The sequence below is a fragment of the Anopheles merus genome, chromosome 3R, assembly GCF_017562075.2.
Source record: "Anopheles merus strain MAF chromosome 3R, AmerM5.1, whole genome shotgun sequence".
Classification (NCBI taxonomy): Eukaryota; Metazoa; Arthropoda; class Insecta; order Diptera; family Culicidae; genus Anopheles; species Anopheles merus.
In genome coordinates this window covers 47,153,804-47,173,514 of record NC_054084.1, presented here as the reverse complement: position 1 = coordinate 47,173,514, position 19,711 = coordinate 47,153,804, and the positions used below count along the sequence as shown (strand labels likewise).

Genomic DNA, 19,711 nt, shown 5'->3' with positions numbered 1-19,711 from the left:
TGCTGGTATCCCATAATATACCTCACAGCCGTGTGTGTATGGAATTTTAAATGTTTTTCGCCCCGGGTTCCACAAGAACTTAGGCGAAAGCTGTTTAAACTCCCTTTGCTGATACTGCCCGTTCTCTCCCCTATCTCTCTCTCTCTCTCTCTCTCTCTCTCTCTCTGTGTATCGAACGATGAAATTGCTCGAATATTTCTTCGTCGTTGAATCTTTTCGACTAATGAAAAGCAGAATTATTTAGAAGCAATGTTTTACCATCCCAAGAAAAAGGGTCTTTTCTTAGTAATAACCAACTCTCGCACGTTCGTTCACCCACCCGCTTTTGCGGTTGAGATTACACACCCTACAAACCACCACCCCGCTTTCGAATGGTTACCTTTCGCAACAAGGGACTTTAATTGAAGGGATCGTATCATCGGAAGCAATAGAAGCAATGGCTATAGTCGAAGAATAAAGGGACAAGATGTGCGTAACTTTAGTTGTATTTTAACGAAATCAAAACCGTAGTTCGTTGTCTATAGGCATCGCGCACTGGAGGAGGAGCGTAATGGCTTTCGTTCGTCTGATCGCTTTATTATTTCTGGCGCCTGGCGCCTAACAACAACCGTGCTCGACAGCAAATTACAACAACCTTTACAACCTTCTTCAAACGTTGTGTTCTATTACTATTGGGAGTCCCGTTTGCAAAGGGGGCAGACGGTTCAATCTTTGTTCGTTTTTAATTCAAAACAACTAATTTAATTTACCCGGTTTAACCCATCATCCCCTCTAACATACTTTCGTTCTGCCCTATGTACTCTGCTCAATAATGTATCGTAGATGTTTCTTTTTTTATGGAATTTAATTCTTCCGTTGTACTTGCTTAAGAAAGAGAAAAAAGTTTCCATATTCGTTGTGTTGCTAACATATTTCGTTCTGCCCTTCCCTCTCCCTTCCTCGTCACGTTTCGTGATGATGATGATTATGATGATAATGGATAATGGATGCACGGTCTCGATCGACTACAAATCTGCAGTGCCTGGCGATCCGCAAGACGTTAAGGCAAGCCCCGTCAATTCGACCACCATCTACGTGACGTGGAAACCGCCGAAAGAGAAAAACCGTAACGGCATCATCCGGGGCTATCACATACACGTGCAGGAAATGAAGGAAGAGGTAAGCGAGTGTTAAATTTTGCAATTGGGGATTTGTTTGACTCTATCCAGATTTACGCATAAAACAATACACAATATTTCATTTTCTCGCGCATCTTTAGGGTAAGGGACTGTTGAACGAACCGATGAAGTTCGATGTCGTAGATGGATTGGAGTACAATGTGACGGGGCTGCAGCCGGATACGAAATATTCGGTTCAGGTGGCCGCTCTAACGCGCAAAGGGGACGGTGATCGCAGTGCTCCCATATCGGTAAAAACACCCGGCGGCGTGCCGATCAGACCGACGGTCACGCTCAAGATTCTGGAGCGCGATCCGACCGTATCGATCGAGCTCGAATGGGAACGGCCCCGACAGACGTACGGTGAGCTGCGAGGATATCGCGTACGGTGGGGCGTCCGCGAGCAGGCCCTGAACGAGGAGATACTGCAGGGAACGCAACTGAACGTGAAACGCATCAACGATCTGGAGCGAGGGGTGGAGTACGAGTTCCGAGTGGCTGGCATGAACCATATCGGCATCGGGCAGGAAGCGGTCAAACATCTGCAAACACCCGAAGGCTCTCCGACCGGTCCGCCGACCGGTATAGCCGTCCGATTCCAAACGCCCGACGTGGTGTGCATTACCTGGGAACCACCGACGCGCGAGCATCGGAACGGCCAAATTACCCGGTACGATGTGCAGTTCCACAAGAAGATTGACCACGGGCTCGGCACGGAGCGGAACACTACGGTACGCAAGGCCGTGTTTACGAATCTGGACGAAAGCACCGAGTACATCGTGCGGGTACGGGCGTACACTAAGCAGGGCGCTGGGCCGTTCAGCGAGAAGGTCGTCATTGCGACGGAGCGTGATATGGGGCGGGCTCCGTTTTCGGTGCAAGCCGTCGCGACGTCCGAGCAGACGGTGGAAGTTTGGTGGGAACCGGTACCGTCCAGGGGCAAATTGGTAGGGTACAAAATTTTCTACACCATGACCGCGGTCGAAGATTTGGACGAGTGGCAGACGAAGGTGGTCGGCGTGACCGAGTCGGCCGATCTGATCAATCTGGAAAAGTTTGCCCAGTACGCGGTCGCTATTGCCGCGATGTACAAAACGGGACTCGGCAAGCTGAGCGAGAAAGCGACGGTCAAGGTGAAGCCGGAGGATGTCCCGCTGAATCTGCGTGCGCACGATGTTAGCACACACTCGATGACGCTCAGCTGGGCGCCTCCGATACGGATGAACCCCATCAACTACAAGATATCGTTCGATGCGGTGAAAGAGTTTGTCGATTCGCAGGGCATCTCGCAGAAACAGATCCTGCCGAGGAAGGAAATCATACTGAAGAGTCACGTCAAGTCGCACACCATCAGCGAGCTGTCGCCGTTCACGACCTACTTCGTGAACGTGAGTGCGGTCCCAACCGACTACTCGTACAAGCCGCCGGCAAAGATTACGGTCACGACACAGATGGCAGCCCCGCAGCCGATGGTGCAGCCCGACTTTTACGGCGTCGTGAATGGGGAGGAAATTCAGGTCATACTGCCGCAAGCATCGGAAGAATATGGTCCCATTTCACACTACTACCTGATTGTCGTGCCCGAGGACAAGGCGAACCTGCACAAAATACCGGACCAATTTCTTACCGAAGAGCTGCTGCCATCGCGGCCGAAGCTGGACCGTCTGAACGCACCGTACATTGCGGCCATGTTCCTGCAGCGCAACATTCCGTACACGTTCCATCTCGGCTCGGGTGAAACGAATCACAATTTTACCAACAAAAAGCTCGAACGAGGAAAGCGGTACCGCATTTTTGTGCGTGCCGTCGTCGATACGCCCCAGAAGCATCTATACACGTCGAGCCCGTTCTCCGAGTTTCTAGCGCTGGACATGAAGGAGGCTCCGACCGGCGAACCACCGCATCGTCCCAATCCCAACGTTCCGCAGGATACGGAAATTATCATTCGTGGCAAAAATGAAGAGCCGGGCATGCTTTGGGTCGTTGGACCGATCATTGCCGCGCTGGTGCTGTCAGTCTGCTTCCTCGTGGTGTACTTTGTGCGCCGTCGCCGACAGCCGTGCAAGGCACCGGATCAGGCCGCCGTTACGCGACCACTGATGGCAGCCGATTTGGGTGCAGGGCCCGCCCCGACCGATCCCGTGGACATGCGGCGAATCAACTTCCAAACGCCGGGCATGATAAGCCACCCACCGATCTCGATCGCCGAGCTGGCTAACCATGTCGAGCGGCTGAAAGCGAACGATAATCTGAAATTCTCGCAAGAGTACGAAAGCATCGAGCCGGGCCAACAGTTCACCTGGGATCACTCCAACATGGAGGTGAACAAGCCAAAGAACCGCTACGCGAACGTCACCTCCTACGATCATTCACGGGTAATCTTACCCCCGATCGAGGGCGTGCCAGGGTCGGATTACATCAATGCGAACTACTGCGACGGGTATCGGAAGCACAATGCGTACGTGGCCACGCAAGGGCCGCTGCAGGAAACGTTCGGTGACTTTTGGCGCATGTGCTGGGAGCTGAAGTCGTCCACGATCGTCATGATGACGAGGCTGGAGGAGCGATCGCGCATCAAGTGCGACATGTACTGGCCGGCCCGAGGCACCGAGGTGTACGGGGCAATGACGGTGACAATCACGGAAACGCAGGAGCTGGCGACATACTCCATCCGCACGTTCCAGATCTACCGCAACGGTAGCAACGAACGGCGCGAGATCAAGCAGCTACAGTTTACGGCCTGGCCGGATCACGGCGTACCGGACCATCCGGCACCGTTCCTGCAGTTCCTGCGCCGCACCAAGTCGCTCACGCCGTCGGAATCGGGCCCGATCATCGTTCACTGTTCGGCTGGTGTGGGCCGCACCGGTTGCTACATTGTGATCGATTCCATGCTCGAGCGCATGAAGTACGAGAAAACGATCGACATCTACGGGCACGTGACGTGTTTGCGAGCGCAGCGCAACTATATGGTACAGACGGAGGATCAGTACATCTTCATCCACGATGCGCTGCTGGAGGCGGTCATCTGTGGCAGTACGGAGGTGCCCGCCCGCAGCCTGCACAATCACATCCAGAAGCTGATGCAAACGGAGCCGCACGAGAACATTACCGGGATGGAGATGGAGTTCAAGAAGCTGTCGAACGTGAAGGCCGATTCGACGCGGTTCGTCACGGCCAACTTGCCCTGCAATAAGCACAAAAACCGCCTGGTCCACATTTTGCCGTACGAATCGTCCCGTGTCTGCCTGACACCGATCCGGGGAGTTGAGGGAAGCGATTACATCAATGCTAGTTTGGTTGATGGGTATGTAGAGATTTCTGTTACACACCTTTTGTGTGTGTGTGTGTGTGTGTGTGTGTGTGTGTGTGTGTGTGTGTGTGTGTGTGTGCGTGAGTGGTTTAAAATAATTGCTTCTCTCATTTCTTCGTACACAAGCTATCGGTATCGAAACGCTTACATTGCCGCCCAAGGACCTCTACAAGAAACGGCCGAAGACTTCTGGCGAATGCTCTGGGAACACAACTCAACCATCGTGGTTATGCTAACCAAATTAAAAGAAATGGGACGGGTAAGTCGTTTTGTAAAATTCTCCTTCATTCATGTGGTGGTGCTCACGTAGCACTTCTCTGCAGCGCAGCCATGTCGTTTTCAACCATACATTGTGTGCCCAGTCAATAGTAATGAGCAAGCAATTAATGTTGGACTTTGACGTTCCTTTCCATCGTTCGCAGGAAAAATGCTTCCAATACTGGCCTCACGAGCGTTCGGTGCGCTATCAGTGCTACGTGGTGGATCCGATCGCCGAGTACAACATGCCACAGTACAAACTGAGAGAGTTCAAGGTGACGGATGCTCGCGACGGCTCGTCCCGCACGGTACGCCAGTTCCAGTTCATTGACTGGCCGGAACAGGGCGTACCGAAGTCGGGCGAAGGTTTTATCGACTTCATTGGCCAGGTGCACAAAACGAAGGAACAGTTCGGCCAGGACGGTCCGATTACGGTGCATTGCAGTGCGGGCGTCGGTCGCACTGGCGTCTTTATCACGCTCAGCATCGTGCTCGAGCGGATGCAGTATGAGGGTGTGCTGGACGTATTCCAAACGGTTCGAATACTGCGCTCCCAGCGACCGGCAATGGTACAGACCGAGGTAAGTTAGGGTGGGGAAAAGCGTCATTCAAAACTATCTTTTGCTCCACACTCGCGCTGCTTCACGAGGACAATTACACGGACTAATGATAACATGTTACTTTCATTGAACGTTTTATCTCTCCTCCCAACAGGATCAATATCAGTTTTGCTATCGTGCTGCGCTGGAGTATCTCGGTTCGTTTGATCATTACGCAACCTAAGAGACCCAAACGACCCCTCTGGCAAGCGTGGCAAATTGGAGCGATGGCATCGATGATCCACAATCCACACACACACGCGCGCGCCCGCGCTGCAAGTCGTTAACGAGCGAGGTTGGTGTTTTATTGTTGCATCGCCATATTTTATCACTTATTGACGCGTAACTAGCAATCAAGCAACAACGGTTTTACCAACAAGTAGGGCGACAGTACAAGCATCATCCCCATTTTTCCTCCAACGCCGTTCAATGATTTTATTTAAACCAAACCTCCCCCCTCCCTGGAAGCCTCTAATTGCCATTTTTCTATCGGAAATGATCCACGCCCAAACGCATGGAATGTGTTTGTTGAGCGGTCGTAAGTGTGTATGTTTATAGCCCCTTTCGACGAAACTGTGTAACTCTCTCTCTCTCTCTCTGATAAGATTTAGAAGAATTTTCAAAATTCGATTATACTCAACTATTCTAGGAAACTCAATACCCAACCACAGACAAGCTATGGATCGGATCGTAATAATCCTCTCTCTAGTAAGCAATTAAAACAAAAACAAAACAGCTACCTAGCTTAATTTCCTACCAAAACTTAATAATTAAGCAACTGTTCGACGCTACTGTCACATCAATAATGATGGCGTCGATGGAACGAGAGACGATCGAAACCATCGGACTCAAGAAATGCATCACATTCGCACAAGAAGTGAACAGAACGGATTAAAATAGAACATTTTTGAAGAAAAAAAAACCAAATTTCACACTAAAACTAAAACTAATATGAAAATTAAAGTTTACCCTAGCGAGTCGACAAATCCGTGGTCGGCCGTAGTACGTACTAAACACTCACCCTAACATCACAATCATTACTGCCATTTAGTGTGTGTTACTGCGCGGGTCAGACGGAGGTGTATTTTAAGGTGGGGCACCAACCAGGGAAGCAAAACGAAACTTCATCAATCGGTCGAATAATACGTTCGTACATTTACCGGTTGCACCATGTTCCTTTTTTCCAAGTTATTTTTTCCAAAAACCAAAAAGATCCTGCGTTCGGACCCAATGAAGGCAGCAATGTATGATCATTGATCATTACCCCCGATTTTGTTTGCTCCGTAACCACTAACAAATGCTGGTCCATAATTTAGGGTACTTTCCAAGTAGAAATTGTTTGGCAAAGTGGACAGACGCAGGAAAGCACGAGCACCGGTTTGATTCAGCATTGGTGTAGAGGCCATACCCTGTTCTTGTTGTGAACAACGCTCTGCATAACGGCTAAAACAACAGAAAGAAAAAAATGATGCTATTAGTGTAAGCTTGCTACTACTTGCTAGCGATCAAAATGAAACATCAAACGGTCAGACTGATATTATTAGCGTATCACTTGAAAGGCATGCACGTATCAGACGTTTGGGTAGAGGAGAGTGAAGGTAGCAAACAGCGGGAGAACACATTGGTAAAGAAAACGGTAGGAATGCAAACTACTACTACTCGAGTAACTATTCTATATAGCATTACATTCTAAAAACAAAACAAATACAACTAAATGGGTGAAACGGAAACGGCACTGGGTCCTTGTCCTTGGATCACCGTTACACTCGCTCGACTCGAGAGCGGACATAAGGACGAGAAGGGCAAACATAATCGAATAGCGCGGAAACATTGACTATATTCATATACCCGCATTAAAGCGCTCCCACCCCGGCAGTACAGGTACACGTGGGTGGATCGCCAGTACGGAGCGTTGTTGATACTATGTAAGATGGAACACGTTGATTCAAAGAGACTTGGCTAATGATTTGACTTTTAAACATAACACGCATACTCAATTAGGTATACACAAGTAGCTGGGGGGAAACTACCAAATTAGGTGTTTGAAGAAAACAGGTGTCACAGGAGCGATAAGTAACAAACGTAGAAAATAATAGCAACAAAGGGGCAGCAAAACAGGCGCAACAACACATCGGTTGCATGCGTGGGAAACCTGCAACACAGACTTTGGTACACGAAACACGCTACACGCGCTTGCATGTAATGATATGCTATGCTGCACGTCCTTTATACGTTATAAGGCATGTGAATGTGATGATTTTATGGAATGCACATCATCATCAGTGTGCGTGTGTGTGTGTGTGAGTGAGAGAGAGAGAGAGAATGTGTGTGTATGTGTATGTGCGTGTATGTGTGTTTATAGATGATCGGACGGTGTGTGAAATTAATACAGAATGAATGGATAAAGTGGGGCGCGGCTTACATTTGCAGTTGGACATCGCGACCACATCGCGACAGTGTAGATGGAGAAGATGCATTGCGCAATATCATTACTATAAAACAAACATCTCTCTCACACACGACTGAACAGATTCCGGCTGCTGTTGAGTAATGTCTGGCGGTCACAGATTAGACGCTCGAACCACATAGAGGAAACATAGAGTTTGACTTAAAAAAAAAGAAAGTAAACAAACTAGCCACGGTAGTTACTTACGGCATACTGCAGCAGCTTTCTAACTACCTTTTGCATAATGGATTTGCCGATCGTGTATAACGGTCAGCCTGCGTTGTACAATTGCAGCCATCGCTTACTTACAGTTACTGTCGAATAGTGGTGGTATGATTGCATTTATTTCATTTTCGTACACACATCACATTGCACGTTATATACTCGAAATGTACTTGAATTTCTTTCCTGATTTCTGCATATTTTCACATTCATTTCCATTAAGCGCACCGCAACCGTTGCGTTGATTTGAAAGTAGTATTTTGATGTGATATGTGCGTACTTTAGCAAAGTGTTGTTGCGTATAGTGGCGCACCGTTTTTGGGCGTAGAATTAGTAATCCTACATTAAACACACACATACACCATCACCCCCACCCGTGCGTGTGACGGGAGCGCAACCAAGGGCAAGCAAAAGGATGCGCAAGCATGCACGCATGGGCCATTAGAATTACTATTCGCACCTTATAAGTAATGGGCGTTCTCTTTTACATATACAAATATATTTAGCGGCTATTATACGAATGATTCGTTTGTACTCATCTACCATATCATATCACGTAATGATCACGCGACTGAATTTTGCATCTTTTGCGTCCTCATCATTTACAAGTAGTACTAAAAACAAGCATCAAGCAAGCAAAAAAAAAACTGCAAGCATTTACCAACCAAGTAATATTAATTTAGAGAACCTGTTGGTCTGTGAAACGGCAACATTTCGTTTTCCTTCCAAGCGGTGCAGATGATCCACTGACTGATCGTCTGTACTACTCGAAACATTCTTATATACCTCTCTAGTACGATACACCTTGCCGCCACCCCGTATCTTTTACGCTACTATCTCTTGCCAACAAATCGATTACAACGATGCTAGTGCAACAAAAAGCAACACTTTACAAAAGCAAACCCAAACCCAGTTGTTTTACACTCGAAAAGTAGCGTCCATGTTTGGCGTTTTGTGTAGCTCCCCCCCCCCCCCCTTTTTTTAGTATTAATAAAATTCTTCTCAAGTCACATAACTACACACTGCCCTATGTTGCGATATGTTTGTTAGTTTGTTTTTAATTACCTACTCAAGTAAATGGTTACTCATACTTTGTACGTAAGGCGTGATAAATCTGAAACGCTTTCAAGTTTGATAGATTTGCGTTTCGGTTTACCAAATCTGTAGCATCTGTTCTGCAATTTCATCGTAAAAAAACCATAACTACTTCGTACCATCATCTACAACCGGAGGAACCAATCAACACCGATTCCATGTGTGCGTGTTACCATGTATGAGCGAAAACACAATAGAATTAACTAATAGTGAACGAAATGCATAGTATTTTTTAAGCAAATCCTACAATTTCACCTCCAAACACACACACAAACATTCAGTATATATGATTTTAGTTCCAGCTGAACCGCATTCCAATATGATGCCGCATTGAGTAAGGCATAACGCGCTGCGCAACAAAACTTCCAAGAAAGTGCGCAAACTACTACACTAAGAGGTTTTAGTTTCTAGTATCCATATCCATATGCAATGCCTTGGACAACTTTGGACAGAGCAAGACACATAAAGAGAAATAGAGAGAGAGATGGAGTGGCTTGCACCCGGTACCAGTAACCAGTTTTTGTTTCTTACCAGTGGTGAAAGCAAACTTAAAACACACAACCAAGTGAACTAGACTGCAAACTAACAATAGCAAAATACACGCAAACACACCAACCCAACACAACCATAGCTCAATAGACAATGTAGAATTTTGTACAAATGGATGTAACGCTGACGTTGGAACGCTTTGCACAACAACACACAGCCAATAGATGGAATGTGCTAAACTCTGGATTGCGTTTGTGTTGAGCTGCAACCTCGTTAACATGCGCAAGGAACATTTGCGCATTTTTTTAGTGCAGATGTAATAATGTACAGTTGTTCATAGCCATTCCTGTGTATTCGAACAGAACCAATAAAACATTCTTCTTATGTTACGTTCTCACAAACAACCACCTCATGCGAAAGATGTTAATTTTCGTAATTACAAACCACCATCATTTACAGATTAGAACTTGCTGCAATAAAACCAAAAGAGTATCATCAATCATTGGCATATTTTTTATTGTCTCTTGCAACATCATCTCAAAAGTTAAATATGTAATATCCATTTGTGTGAGTGTGTGTGCAAACCACCAATCAAGCATTACAAAACTAAGGAATGAAAGTGTAGAAACGAATTTCAATGTGAGGCAAACACGTGCGAAAACGAGTGTGTGTTGTATAAGATAAACAAATAAGAGATATATACACACTATATCTGGCGGCAGGCGGGTTTATTTAGCTCACCCCCCCCCCCCCCCCCGACATGTTGAAACTGTTTCTCCCTCGCAGTCATCAGTCATATTGCATGCAAACATAGCGAAAATCGGAAACGGAGCATAGCAAAGCAAAACTAAAACGTAAACATGAATAAAATGAAAGTATAGATTTACCGTTGCCATTATCTCGCAGGGAAAGGTTTTGCAAATTATGTAATGGAACAGGAAGAGAAAAATGTTCTAGGCAAAGCGTACAATATGTTATACAACAAGCAAAACACACACAACCTGTATAAGACGGAAGAGAGCATGAGAAAGAGAAAAGGAAATAGAAAGAGGAAAACAAAACACTCAAACAATGCAATGTAACGTGCAAATCGTGCAAATATAAAATGTTAGAGCAACACTGTGGACAAAACGGGCAACAGTAAGGAAGGAAAGGCTAGCGCGGAAAATGGGAAAGAGAAAAGAAACAAAAAGCTATATGAAATAAACTGAAAAGATAGATAATGTCCGAAATTATATAGGTTATGTAATAAAATTATGAAAAAACACGACATGATGAAAGCTGTTGGCTGTTTGGGGAAATACATGATGACAAGTAAAGTGAGATCTTTCAAAGGTATGTGTTCAGCTTTTCGAGATTTTCCAAACATTTTCTAAGTTACACGCTCCATGGTAATATACCCCCATACTCGCCTGCACTCGTTATTATCTGACAGGTACTGGTCAATTTCACCCAAAAACAATGTTTGCTAAACACCTTTTGCACCGCAGTGCACTCCAGTGCAAATATTCTTTTTGCTGAGGAAGGAGAAGTCTAGCAGCCTTTCGGCGAATCTTTTTCGAGCAATCTGGAGCAATGGATAGTCTTGTTTCGGCGGAACGAATCTTTGCTTGTAATTTCTTTTGGTGTACGATAAGCCGTATTCTGATAATTATTTAATGAAATATAGCAACAACAATAAAAACAAACGGCCGAATCGGGGAGCTCGTTCGTTCCCGGGAACGTTTGCCGCGACGCTCATTTTCACTCATTTCATAGGCCTCTATGATCAAAAATTAGAAAACCGTCTAGGTTTTGTTCTGCCCAATCTAGTGGTACAACCCCGTCCACTCATGAGCGACGAACGTTCTTCGACGAACGACCACCCCGATACGGCCGAAAATGTCACATTCACGTCCACTCGATCTGTAACATGGGCTTAAAGTTGTATTCCTCGTAGCAAATTCATCTTTTTCCTACATAGCAGATGATGTACACCGCTTCTCGCTTGACTGCTGGAGCCAATGGTAATGCTTGTTGAAGATGGAGGTGTGGGCTAGAGCGAATCAACGATGCGCAGTTATCACGAGGACTTCAATTCAATTCAATTATCTATTAATATGTCTGCCTTGCAGTTTACACATACTTTGCTTAATAACTATGCTATCCTTTACTATCCTAAATTAATCAGTCCATCCTATTACTGAACTAAGAAACACTGAAAGTGGTGGGAGGGATTTGTGGTAATCAAAAAAATTGCATAAGAAGTTAAACGAAGACAGTGCACGTAAGTACGGATCGTTTCGACCATATGCAGAACGGTATCTCGAAATTAAAAAGGAAGGACGAATACGGAGCGATCAGTTGAGCACATAAATAGGAATAGAGCTGAGTAACGTAGGCGCATCTATTTGATTATATAGAAGGGAGGCAACGAATACGGATTGAACGTGTTGGCGGCGGATTTCGAGGTAGTCCAGACCCGCTAACCGACACCTAGACTCATAATCGGGCAAGGATGCATACGGGCGTTCGGGATAATTTTGACAGTCACCTACGGAGAAAGAAAAAAAAAATTATGGCAAAATTAATCATCGGGGAATTTTTGTTTGTTTTAGAAATAGAAGCTCACTATGTATTTCATTCATTTTATTCAAAATATCCGCCCTCAGCTTCTATTACGGCCTCCACCCGTCTCCGAAACCGGGAACAAGCCCTGGCGACAGTTTCGTGGGGTAGGGCCGCGAAAACGGACCTGATTTTCGCCATCAGATCCGCCTTGGTGTTGCTGAAGGTTCTGTTGGTGTCCCGTTCCACCGCGCCCCACACGAAATAATTCATTGGATTAAGATCCGGGGAGCAGGGAGGCCACACATTCGGCGTGGTGAAGTCGTTGAAATTGGCCGCCAACCACTTTATCATTTTGGAGGCTGTATGGCACGGAGCGGAATCCTGCTGGAACACGTACGGTCTGCCGTTGGCCACTCTCGTGATCCAAGGCTTCACGACGGTGTCCAGCATGGAAATGTACCCGTCTGCGTTCAGCCTCAGCCCCTGCCACCCCCATCTCACGTGCCAACGGCCGAATTCCGACCCCGGATTTTCCATCACGCGCGCCTGGAGGTCAGCCAGGCAAGTGTCGGTCCGCACGCAATCCCGCCGCTGAGAATGTGGTTTTCGTGCTGCCACCGCTTCGTTGTCGTCGCTGTTTTCTCCCAACTCACTCCGGATCGCCTTCACCGTGTTCAGCGAACACTGCACGCACTGCATGATGTGGCGGTTGTCGCATCCGGTGCGGATCATCCTGATGCATGTGATCCGCTTCCGCAATGTACTCATTTTTGGCATTTTTTATCACGGGATGTTTTCGCTGCTTGTTCCGTACACTTTTAGCTGTCGAATGACGTATTGCTTGTTTTCCTATGCCAACTCGATCACGAGTTATAAACAAAAATGTAACTGTCAAAATTATCCCGAACGCCCTGTAAGACCCACCAAGTAATCTGCTGTAGTGATGGGTAATCCGGAGCGGAGTCATGGATCAACTCCGACTCCGGTACGCAAAATATGACTCCGACTCGGGATCAGTCCGGATCAATCTGGATGAGTTCGGCTAAGTCGGAACGAGTCCGGTAGAGTCCGGGCGAGTAGTTTAGGTTGAAGTTGCAATTGCTAATTCCCAAAATGATTGTCCTTTATCGTCTAGACAATTCTTGACAAGTTCATTGACTTTTAAGTAAGGCATCGAGTATGTAGGATACAGTGTAACCATTTTCTTTCTTGTAATAATATTTACCTTTTCCGTCAGATTTAAAACCCTTTTTCCTTGTGCCATATGCTTCCCAAAAACTCAGTAAAAATTAACCCTTACTGTTTTTGTGCCACCAACCGAAACTACTCGACCAGACTCATTCGGATGCTTCCAGACCCATCCGAACTGATCAGAACTGATCCGGATTGATCCAGACTGATACGGATTAATCCGGACTGATCCGAACTCGGAGTCGATGAGTCCGAAGTTTTTCCCGTGGGCAGCCCTCGGGATCGATCTGACCCCGGAAAAAAATTGTATTTACCCATCACTAATCTGCTGGCAGCAAATCTGGTGAATGCCCTCTACACTCGCTCGATACGGTCAATGTATACACGTGCTACATGCATTAAAATGATCGACCAATACTCCAGCCCCGGACAGAATGGATTGGAGAAGTCGCAGGCCATACTCGAGAGTGAATTGGGAAGTGTCAATCGAGCTGCTTTTATATGGCATTAATGGTTGGTATGATTTATTAGGCCGGTCTCGTGGTACAGTCGTCAACTCGTACGACTTAACAACACATGCCCGTCATGGGTTCAACCTTGAAAGGGACCGTGCCCTTTGCCATACGTAGGTCTGACTATCCTGCTATTATAGGTAATAAATAAGTCACTGAAATCCGAGCCCCCACTAGTGGTACAAGCAGGCCTGGGCCGACAATGGTAATTGTGACAAAGAAGAAGAAGTTCACTAGTTGGCACCTCAATAATAGTGTTGTCTCCTACCCAATGTCTGCTATTGATCTCAACATTTTTGATTTCGATGTCAATATTTTCCACGGCTTAGGCCTGGGTCTATGAACATGGTGCGGCAACATTTCTGGATTTTCCTATTTATTTAAAAAACTGTGCACACATTCAATCACAAAAATATTTTAAAATTAAATTTCAATTATTTTTTATCTGTTTTGGTGTGCAAACAATTCAAAAAATGTTCATGCAACAGATAAAAATGAAACAAACTGATTTGATTCTCTTGCAACAAAATAGTTCCCGAAAAAATTTAAACATTGTTGTAGCGTGCAGCGGTATGGTGCGCTACTATAAGCGGATTCCACCCCGGAAAAACAGAACAGTAACAAACCATATTGTGGTGATCAAAAAGGGTTCATTGGTGACTCAAGTAGCTCAAACGTAACAATTTCCAATTATCTAAGAAATACGTTTATTTTAACCAGGTGGCCGTCTTGTCCCATACGAGTGGAACTCTTGTCCCATAGCCCAAAAAACAACGTCTTTTTAGACCCCTTTAAAAACGCTTCAAAAATAATTTTGTTTGTACTTTTTTCAAGCGAAACTCGTTTATAAGTGAGGAAATAGATGTAAAATAGCTAAGAGATTTAAAATGTAAATAACATGAAATGCTTGAGGTGGCACACTTGCCCCAAATTCCGCTATGCTAAATTTTTCAATCATATATACAGGTGGTCCCCGAGATACTCGGTACCTCTTATACGCGGATTCGGAGATACGCGGTTTTCCAAATTTGACAGTTCTTTGAGCAAATTGTACTGATTTGATATATCCATTGCGAAATACCAAATAATTTCCGTATTGATCAAAAGTGAAATACCATTTCAAAAGGTTTAAAACTGTTCAATTCAGTAGAAATATATCAAACAATTAATTTGGTGGCTAAAACCACCCCCTACTTGCAAAATTGCACGAAAATTAGGGATATTTTGGATGGAAATCACGAGATTCGACTTACGCGGAAATTCGAGATACGCGGTATTTTGCGGCCGTTTTCGGTCCCCATTAACCGTGTATCTCGGGGACCGCCTGTACATACATACAGCTTACATGCACATACACTTGCTAATTAAAAGAATGTAGTTTGTTTCTGATATTGAATGAAACTTAAATAATTTGGGGTGGTCCCGTGGTACAGTTGTCAACTCGAACGTCTCAATAACATGCTCGTCAAGGACCGACTCTCCAACTGCGTGGTACTGAGTATGTCTCGAAAGCTTCTATAGCCTGTTCTGCTGGATTTTTTTCGCGAGGCTACCTTTGTGAATTTCACATAAGTCCTGGTATCTGGCCAATGTCAAATATCGATCCTCTTCGGATTTTCGTACTAATATTAGGGTCAAACTGAATTTAGCAACTATACTACTAAGCCGAACAGACTCTAAATAAAGACCTCAGAATCATATATGGTGCCATAATACAGGGTGTTCGGGATAAATTTGACACCTGGCCTTTGGGTATATATCTCAGGGTTGAGTTGACGTATCGAAATGATTAATATGTCATTCGATTGCTAAAAGTTGTGCGAACAAGTGTAAAAAATGTCTAGCTCCGTAAATATGTGGAACCCGTCCGAATTGCACAAGCGCGTAACGTGTGTTAGGATGCTTCGTGCCGGCCATACGAATGCCGAAATTCGGAAGGCGGCGATGTGTTCGCTGAACACCGTAAAAACAATACGCGTACAGCTCGAGGAGTGTGGTGAAGACATGGATAGTATTATTGTTCGCAAACAGCATAGCAGGCGGTCGGATTGTGTGCGGACCGACGCGTTCCTGGCCGGATTGCAGCAGCGGGCGACGGCCGATTCCGGCGTCGGCATCCGGGCCCTGGCGCGAGACGTTGGCGTGGCCGCGAGCATCGTCAAGGTGGCGTTAAATGAGGACCTGCGGTACGCGTCGTACCGTGGTGAAGCCGTGGATTGAGACGGTGGCCAATGGGCGGCCGTACGTTTGGCAGCAGGATTCTGCACCATGCCATACGGCCTTAAAAACACGCCAATGGCTCACTGCCAATTTCGACCGATACACCAGCACCGACGTTTGGCCACCCAGCTCCCCTGACCTTAATCCTATGGATTACTTTGTGTGGGGCACAGTTGAGCGGGACATCAACAGGGCGTCCTGCAATACCAAAGCGAAGCTGGTGGCCAGAATAAAGGCCGTGTTTGCGGCCATCCCCAGGAACATGGTTGTCCGGGCTGGCGCGCGGTTCCGGAAGCGGGTGCAGGCGGCCATCGACGCGGAGGGGGGGTGCTTCGAATAAAAAATGCGGCAAACATAGTTAGCTAAAATGTGTAGAAAAAAACTTCTTTTTAATATTTAACACAAATTTGATAAAAATTCCTTTCCTATTCCCTCAGAAACTGTCAAATTTATCTCGAACACCCTGTAGAATACATATAATAGAAATATAATTAATAGAAATTCTAAGCTTTAGCGTCATTGAGAAAGAAAAACGCTTAAAATTATACGACTTTTGGCTGTGCTGATCCATCTCTGCAATTGTCTATTTCAAAAAATCTATTTGGATTTCATCATTAAAACCGTCTAGCGGAAGATTCAGCTGCACACAGTTCAACAGCTGCAACAAAGCGTTTATCCATGATTTTTTAATTCTTCCGTAGGATCCGTTCATGATTTTTTGGCATTGTGTAATCATTCTTGAAAAAAATCATACAACTTTGATGCAGTTCATAATTCGTCCGAAGGATTCTAAAAAACGCTTCGTAAGACTCAATAAATCGTTAGCAAAACTAAAAAAAAATGCTTTATCAAAATGTTTAAGAATTCCTGAAATGCAAATATATCGAATAACCCATTTTCCTTATTTTAATTACATGTGCACTGGAATGAGAAAAGCTATTGACTTTTAAAGCCTGATGCAAATTCAATGATCGAAATCTAATCAGAACAAACCCATTGACCTTGCACTTAGGGCGTATGGCGTTACACCGATGGATTATTCTTTCCGCAATGGATAATCAAATTAAAACCCATCCACATGCAATTCAATGCTCTCCCATAGAATGCAATCCTTTGATTTCAGTGGCTCCCTACAAATTACACATGCGTTCGTAATCCAATTGTACGAATCAGTCCGCACGATGTGCCCCAGTGCTAGATGGATGGGTATAAAACGAATCCGTGCCCCGGAAGAAGGCGAACATTTGTGAAGCGTTTCTGCCAGGAACCGGTCCAAATTGTTCCCCGCCTGGAAAGTGACATTCTGTTTGTGCTTGAAAGAAACACCAGTGTACACCAGTGTGCAGCAACTGTGCGGGAACTAACTCTCTACACATACGATCAGCAGCTTTGGTGTAACTTGAGTGTGAGATCGATCTACGGCTTACCCGCTCATCATGTTTCTTGGGAACGAATCTATCTCGGAGGGCGCCATGCTGATGCCGATGGCGCGCACTGCTGGCGAAATGCCGAAGCTGCTGGGGTGGAATCTCCCACCCGAGGAGCAGTATCTAGTGCACGATCACTGGAAGGGATTTCCTTCACCGCCGTACTACATGCACCTGATGCTTGCGATGATCTACTTCGTGCTGATGAACACTTCCCTCATCGGTAATGGTATTGTGCTGTGGATCTTTGGCACGTAAGTGACATCTCAGTCGATAGAATAGCGAATCTGATCTCCTCACTAGTGTTTCCATTTTTGTTCTACTAGCTCCAAATCGCTCCGCAATGGCTCGAACATGTTCATCATCAACTTGGCCATCTTCGATCTGCTGATGATGTGCGAGATGCCCATGTTCCTGGTCAACTCGTTCTCGGAGCGACTGGTCGGCTACGGGGTGGGATGCTCGGTTTATGCGGCCCTTGGCAGTATGTCCGGCATCGGTGGTGCCATCTCGAATGCCGTGATCGCGTTCGATCGGTATCGTACGATCTCGAACCCGCTCGATGGACGACTGAGTCGTGTGCAGGCGGGCTTGTTGATCTGCCTTACCTGGCTCTGGACGATGCCGTTCACACTGCTGCCCCTGTTCGAGATCTGGGGACGCTACATTCCGGAAGGATATCTGACAACTTGCTCGTTCGACTATCTTACCGACGATCCGGACACGCGCGTGTTTGTCGGCTGCATTTTCACCTGGGCGTACGTGATTCCGATGATCTTCATCTGCTACTTCTACGCACGACTCTTCGGCCACGTCCGTCAGCATGAGATGATGCTGAAGAATCAGGCACGCAAGATGAACGTCGAATCGCTCACGGCGAACCGCAGCGAGAAGGCACAGGCAGTCGAGATGCGAATCGCCAAGGCCGCCTTCACGATCTTCTTCCTGTTCGTGTGTGCCTGGACACCGTACGCCATCGTCACGATGATTGGTGCATTCGGCGACAGGTAAGCAAAACGCTTCACTGCTACTCCACACAAACCGTCAATGGTAATGTGGCTTCACGCCAACTCACCAACCCACAGGACGATGCTGACTCCGTTCGTTACCATGGTGCCGGCGGTTTGCTGTAAGATCGTGTCCTGTCTGGATCCGTGGGTGTACGCCATAAGCCATCCCAAGTACCGCCAGGAGCTTGAACGTCGCCTGCCGTGGATGGGCATCAAGGAGGCGGACGACAGTGTCAGCACGACCGAAAGCAAAGCCACCGTCGTCGTTGACCAAGCTGCGGGTAACGGTGGAGACAACGCTGCCAACTAGATTGCATTACGAGGCGGAAATACAACTACGAAATCTGTGGATGATGATCGACCTGCTTGATATTGAACGGGACTTTTGCAAAACGGTATAGAATTTAGATGTAAGCCCCCCCCCCTTACCCACACCCAAAACCATTTCCAGAGCACGTATTAAGCAAAGCAAATTAGAAAAATGTCAGCTTGCATCGGATCTTGTCAAACGAGGTTATGGTTCATAGATGACGAAAAAAATAAACAGCATTCTATCGAAAATGAAGCGATTTTATCCTTCTAAACTAAACTCTTGTTTGTTTTCCATAAAGATTGTTGTATGTTTATTGGTCCTGAGTACGCAAATAATTATAACCTCATGTTCACGGTACAGATGTAGCAACAAAGTATGGCTAGATTATTTTTATTCTTATCATCCAAGAATGCAGAATGGCTCAAAATGCTATACTGCTCCTTAGTACGTTACTCACTCCGCAATTCAATTGCTCGACTCGAGGCGATTCAACGTAAGCTCACGAGATATGCCCTACGCCTACTTCCCTGGCAGGATCGCAACAATCTTCCTCCGTATGCTGCGCGGTGCCGTCTTCTAGGCCTTGAACCTCTTTCGGTTAGAAGATGCAATGCACAGTGCTCTTTCATCGCTGGATTGCTAAATGGCTCTATCGACTCATCGCCTTTGTTGCATCGAGTCGATATCTATGCACCATCCCGAACACTTAGGTCTAGAGAAACTCTACGGCTCGCTCAACCCCGTTCCAGTGCTGGTCGGTCTGACCCTATGTTCCGCATGTCGGCTGTCTTCAACACTGTCTCGGATTGCTTCGACTTCGACATCTCAACTCAGTGCTTCAAGGAACGTCTCCGGCTTTTGCGATGCATTCTTATGAATTGCGATGCAAATCTTATTTTTGCTATGTAT

General features: G+C 46.1%; 2 protein-coding genes across 19 annotated transcripts in view; both read left to right on the top strand.

Annotated features, from left to right (window-relative positions):
• LOC121597079 (tyrosine-protein phosphatase Lar) overlaps positions 1-10,717 on the top strand; it is a 235,062-nt gene extending 224,345 nt beyond the window's left edge. For all 18 annotated transcript variants that reach the window (XM_041922582.1, XM_041922581.1, XM_041922583.1 and 15 more), the window contains 5 exons: positions 1,019-1,158; positions 1,259-4,464; positions 4,597-4,729; positions 4,893-5,309; positions 5,443-10,717. In XM_041922582.1, coding sequence (XP_041778516.1) covers positions 1,019-1,158; positions 1,259-4,464; positions 4,597-4,729; positions 4,893-5,309; positions 5,443-5,511 — 3,965 coding nt within the window. In that variant the 3' untranslated portion in view covers positions 5,512-10,717. The remainder of the gene's footprint in view (positions 1-1,018; positions 1,159-1,258; positions 4,465-4,596; positions 4,730-4,892; positions 5,310-5,442) is intronic.
• A 6,559-nt stretch (positions 10,718-17,276) lies between these two features.
• On the top strand, positions 17,277-19,073 carry LOC121597571 (opsin-3). The gene is made up of 3 exons (XM_041923418.1): positions 17,277-17,733; positions 17,806-18,486; positions 18,565-19,073. Exons 1-3 carry the CDS (start codon positions 17,489-17,491, stop codon positions 18,797-18,799), a joined length of 1,161 nt encoding a protein of 386 aa, XP_041779352.1. The 5' UTR covers positions 17,277-17,488; the 3' UTR covers positions 18,800-19,073.
• Positions 19,074-19,711: the final 638 nt, after the last annotated feature.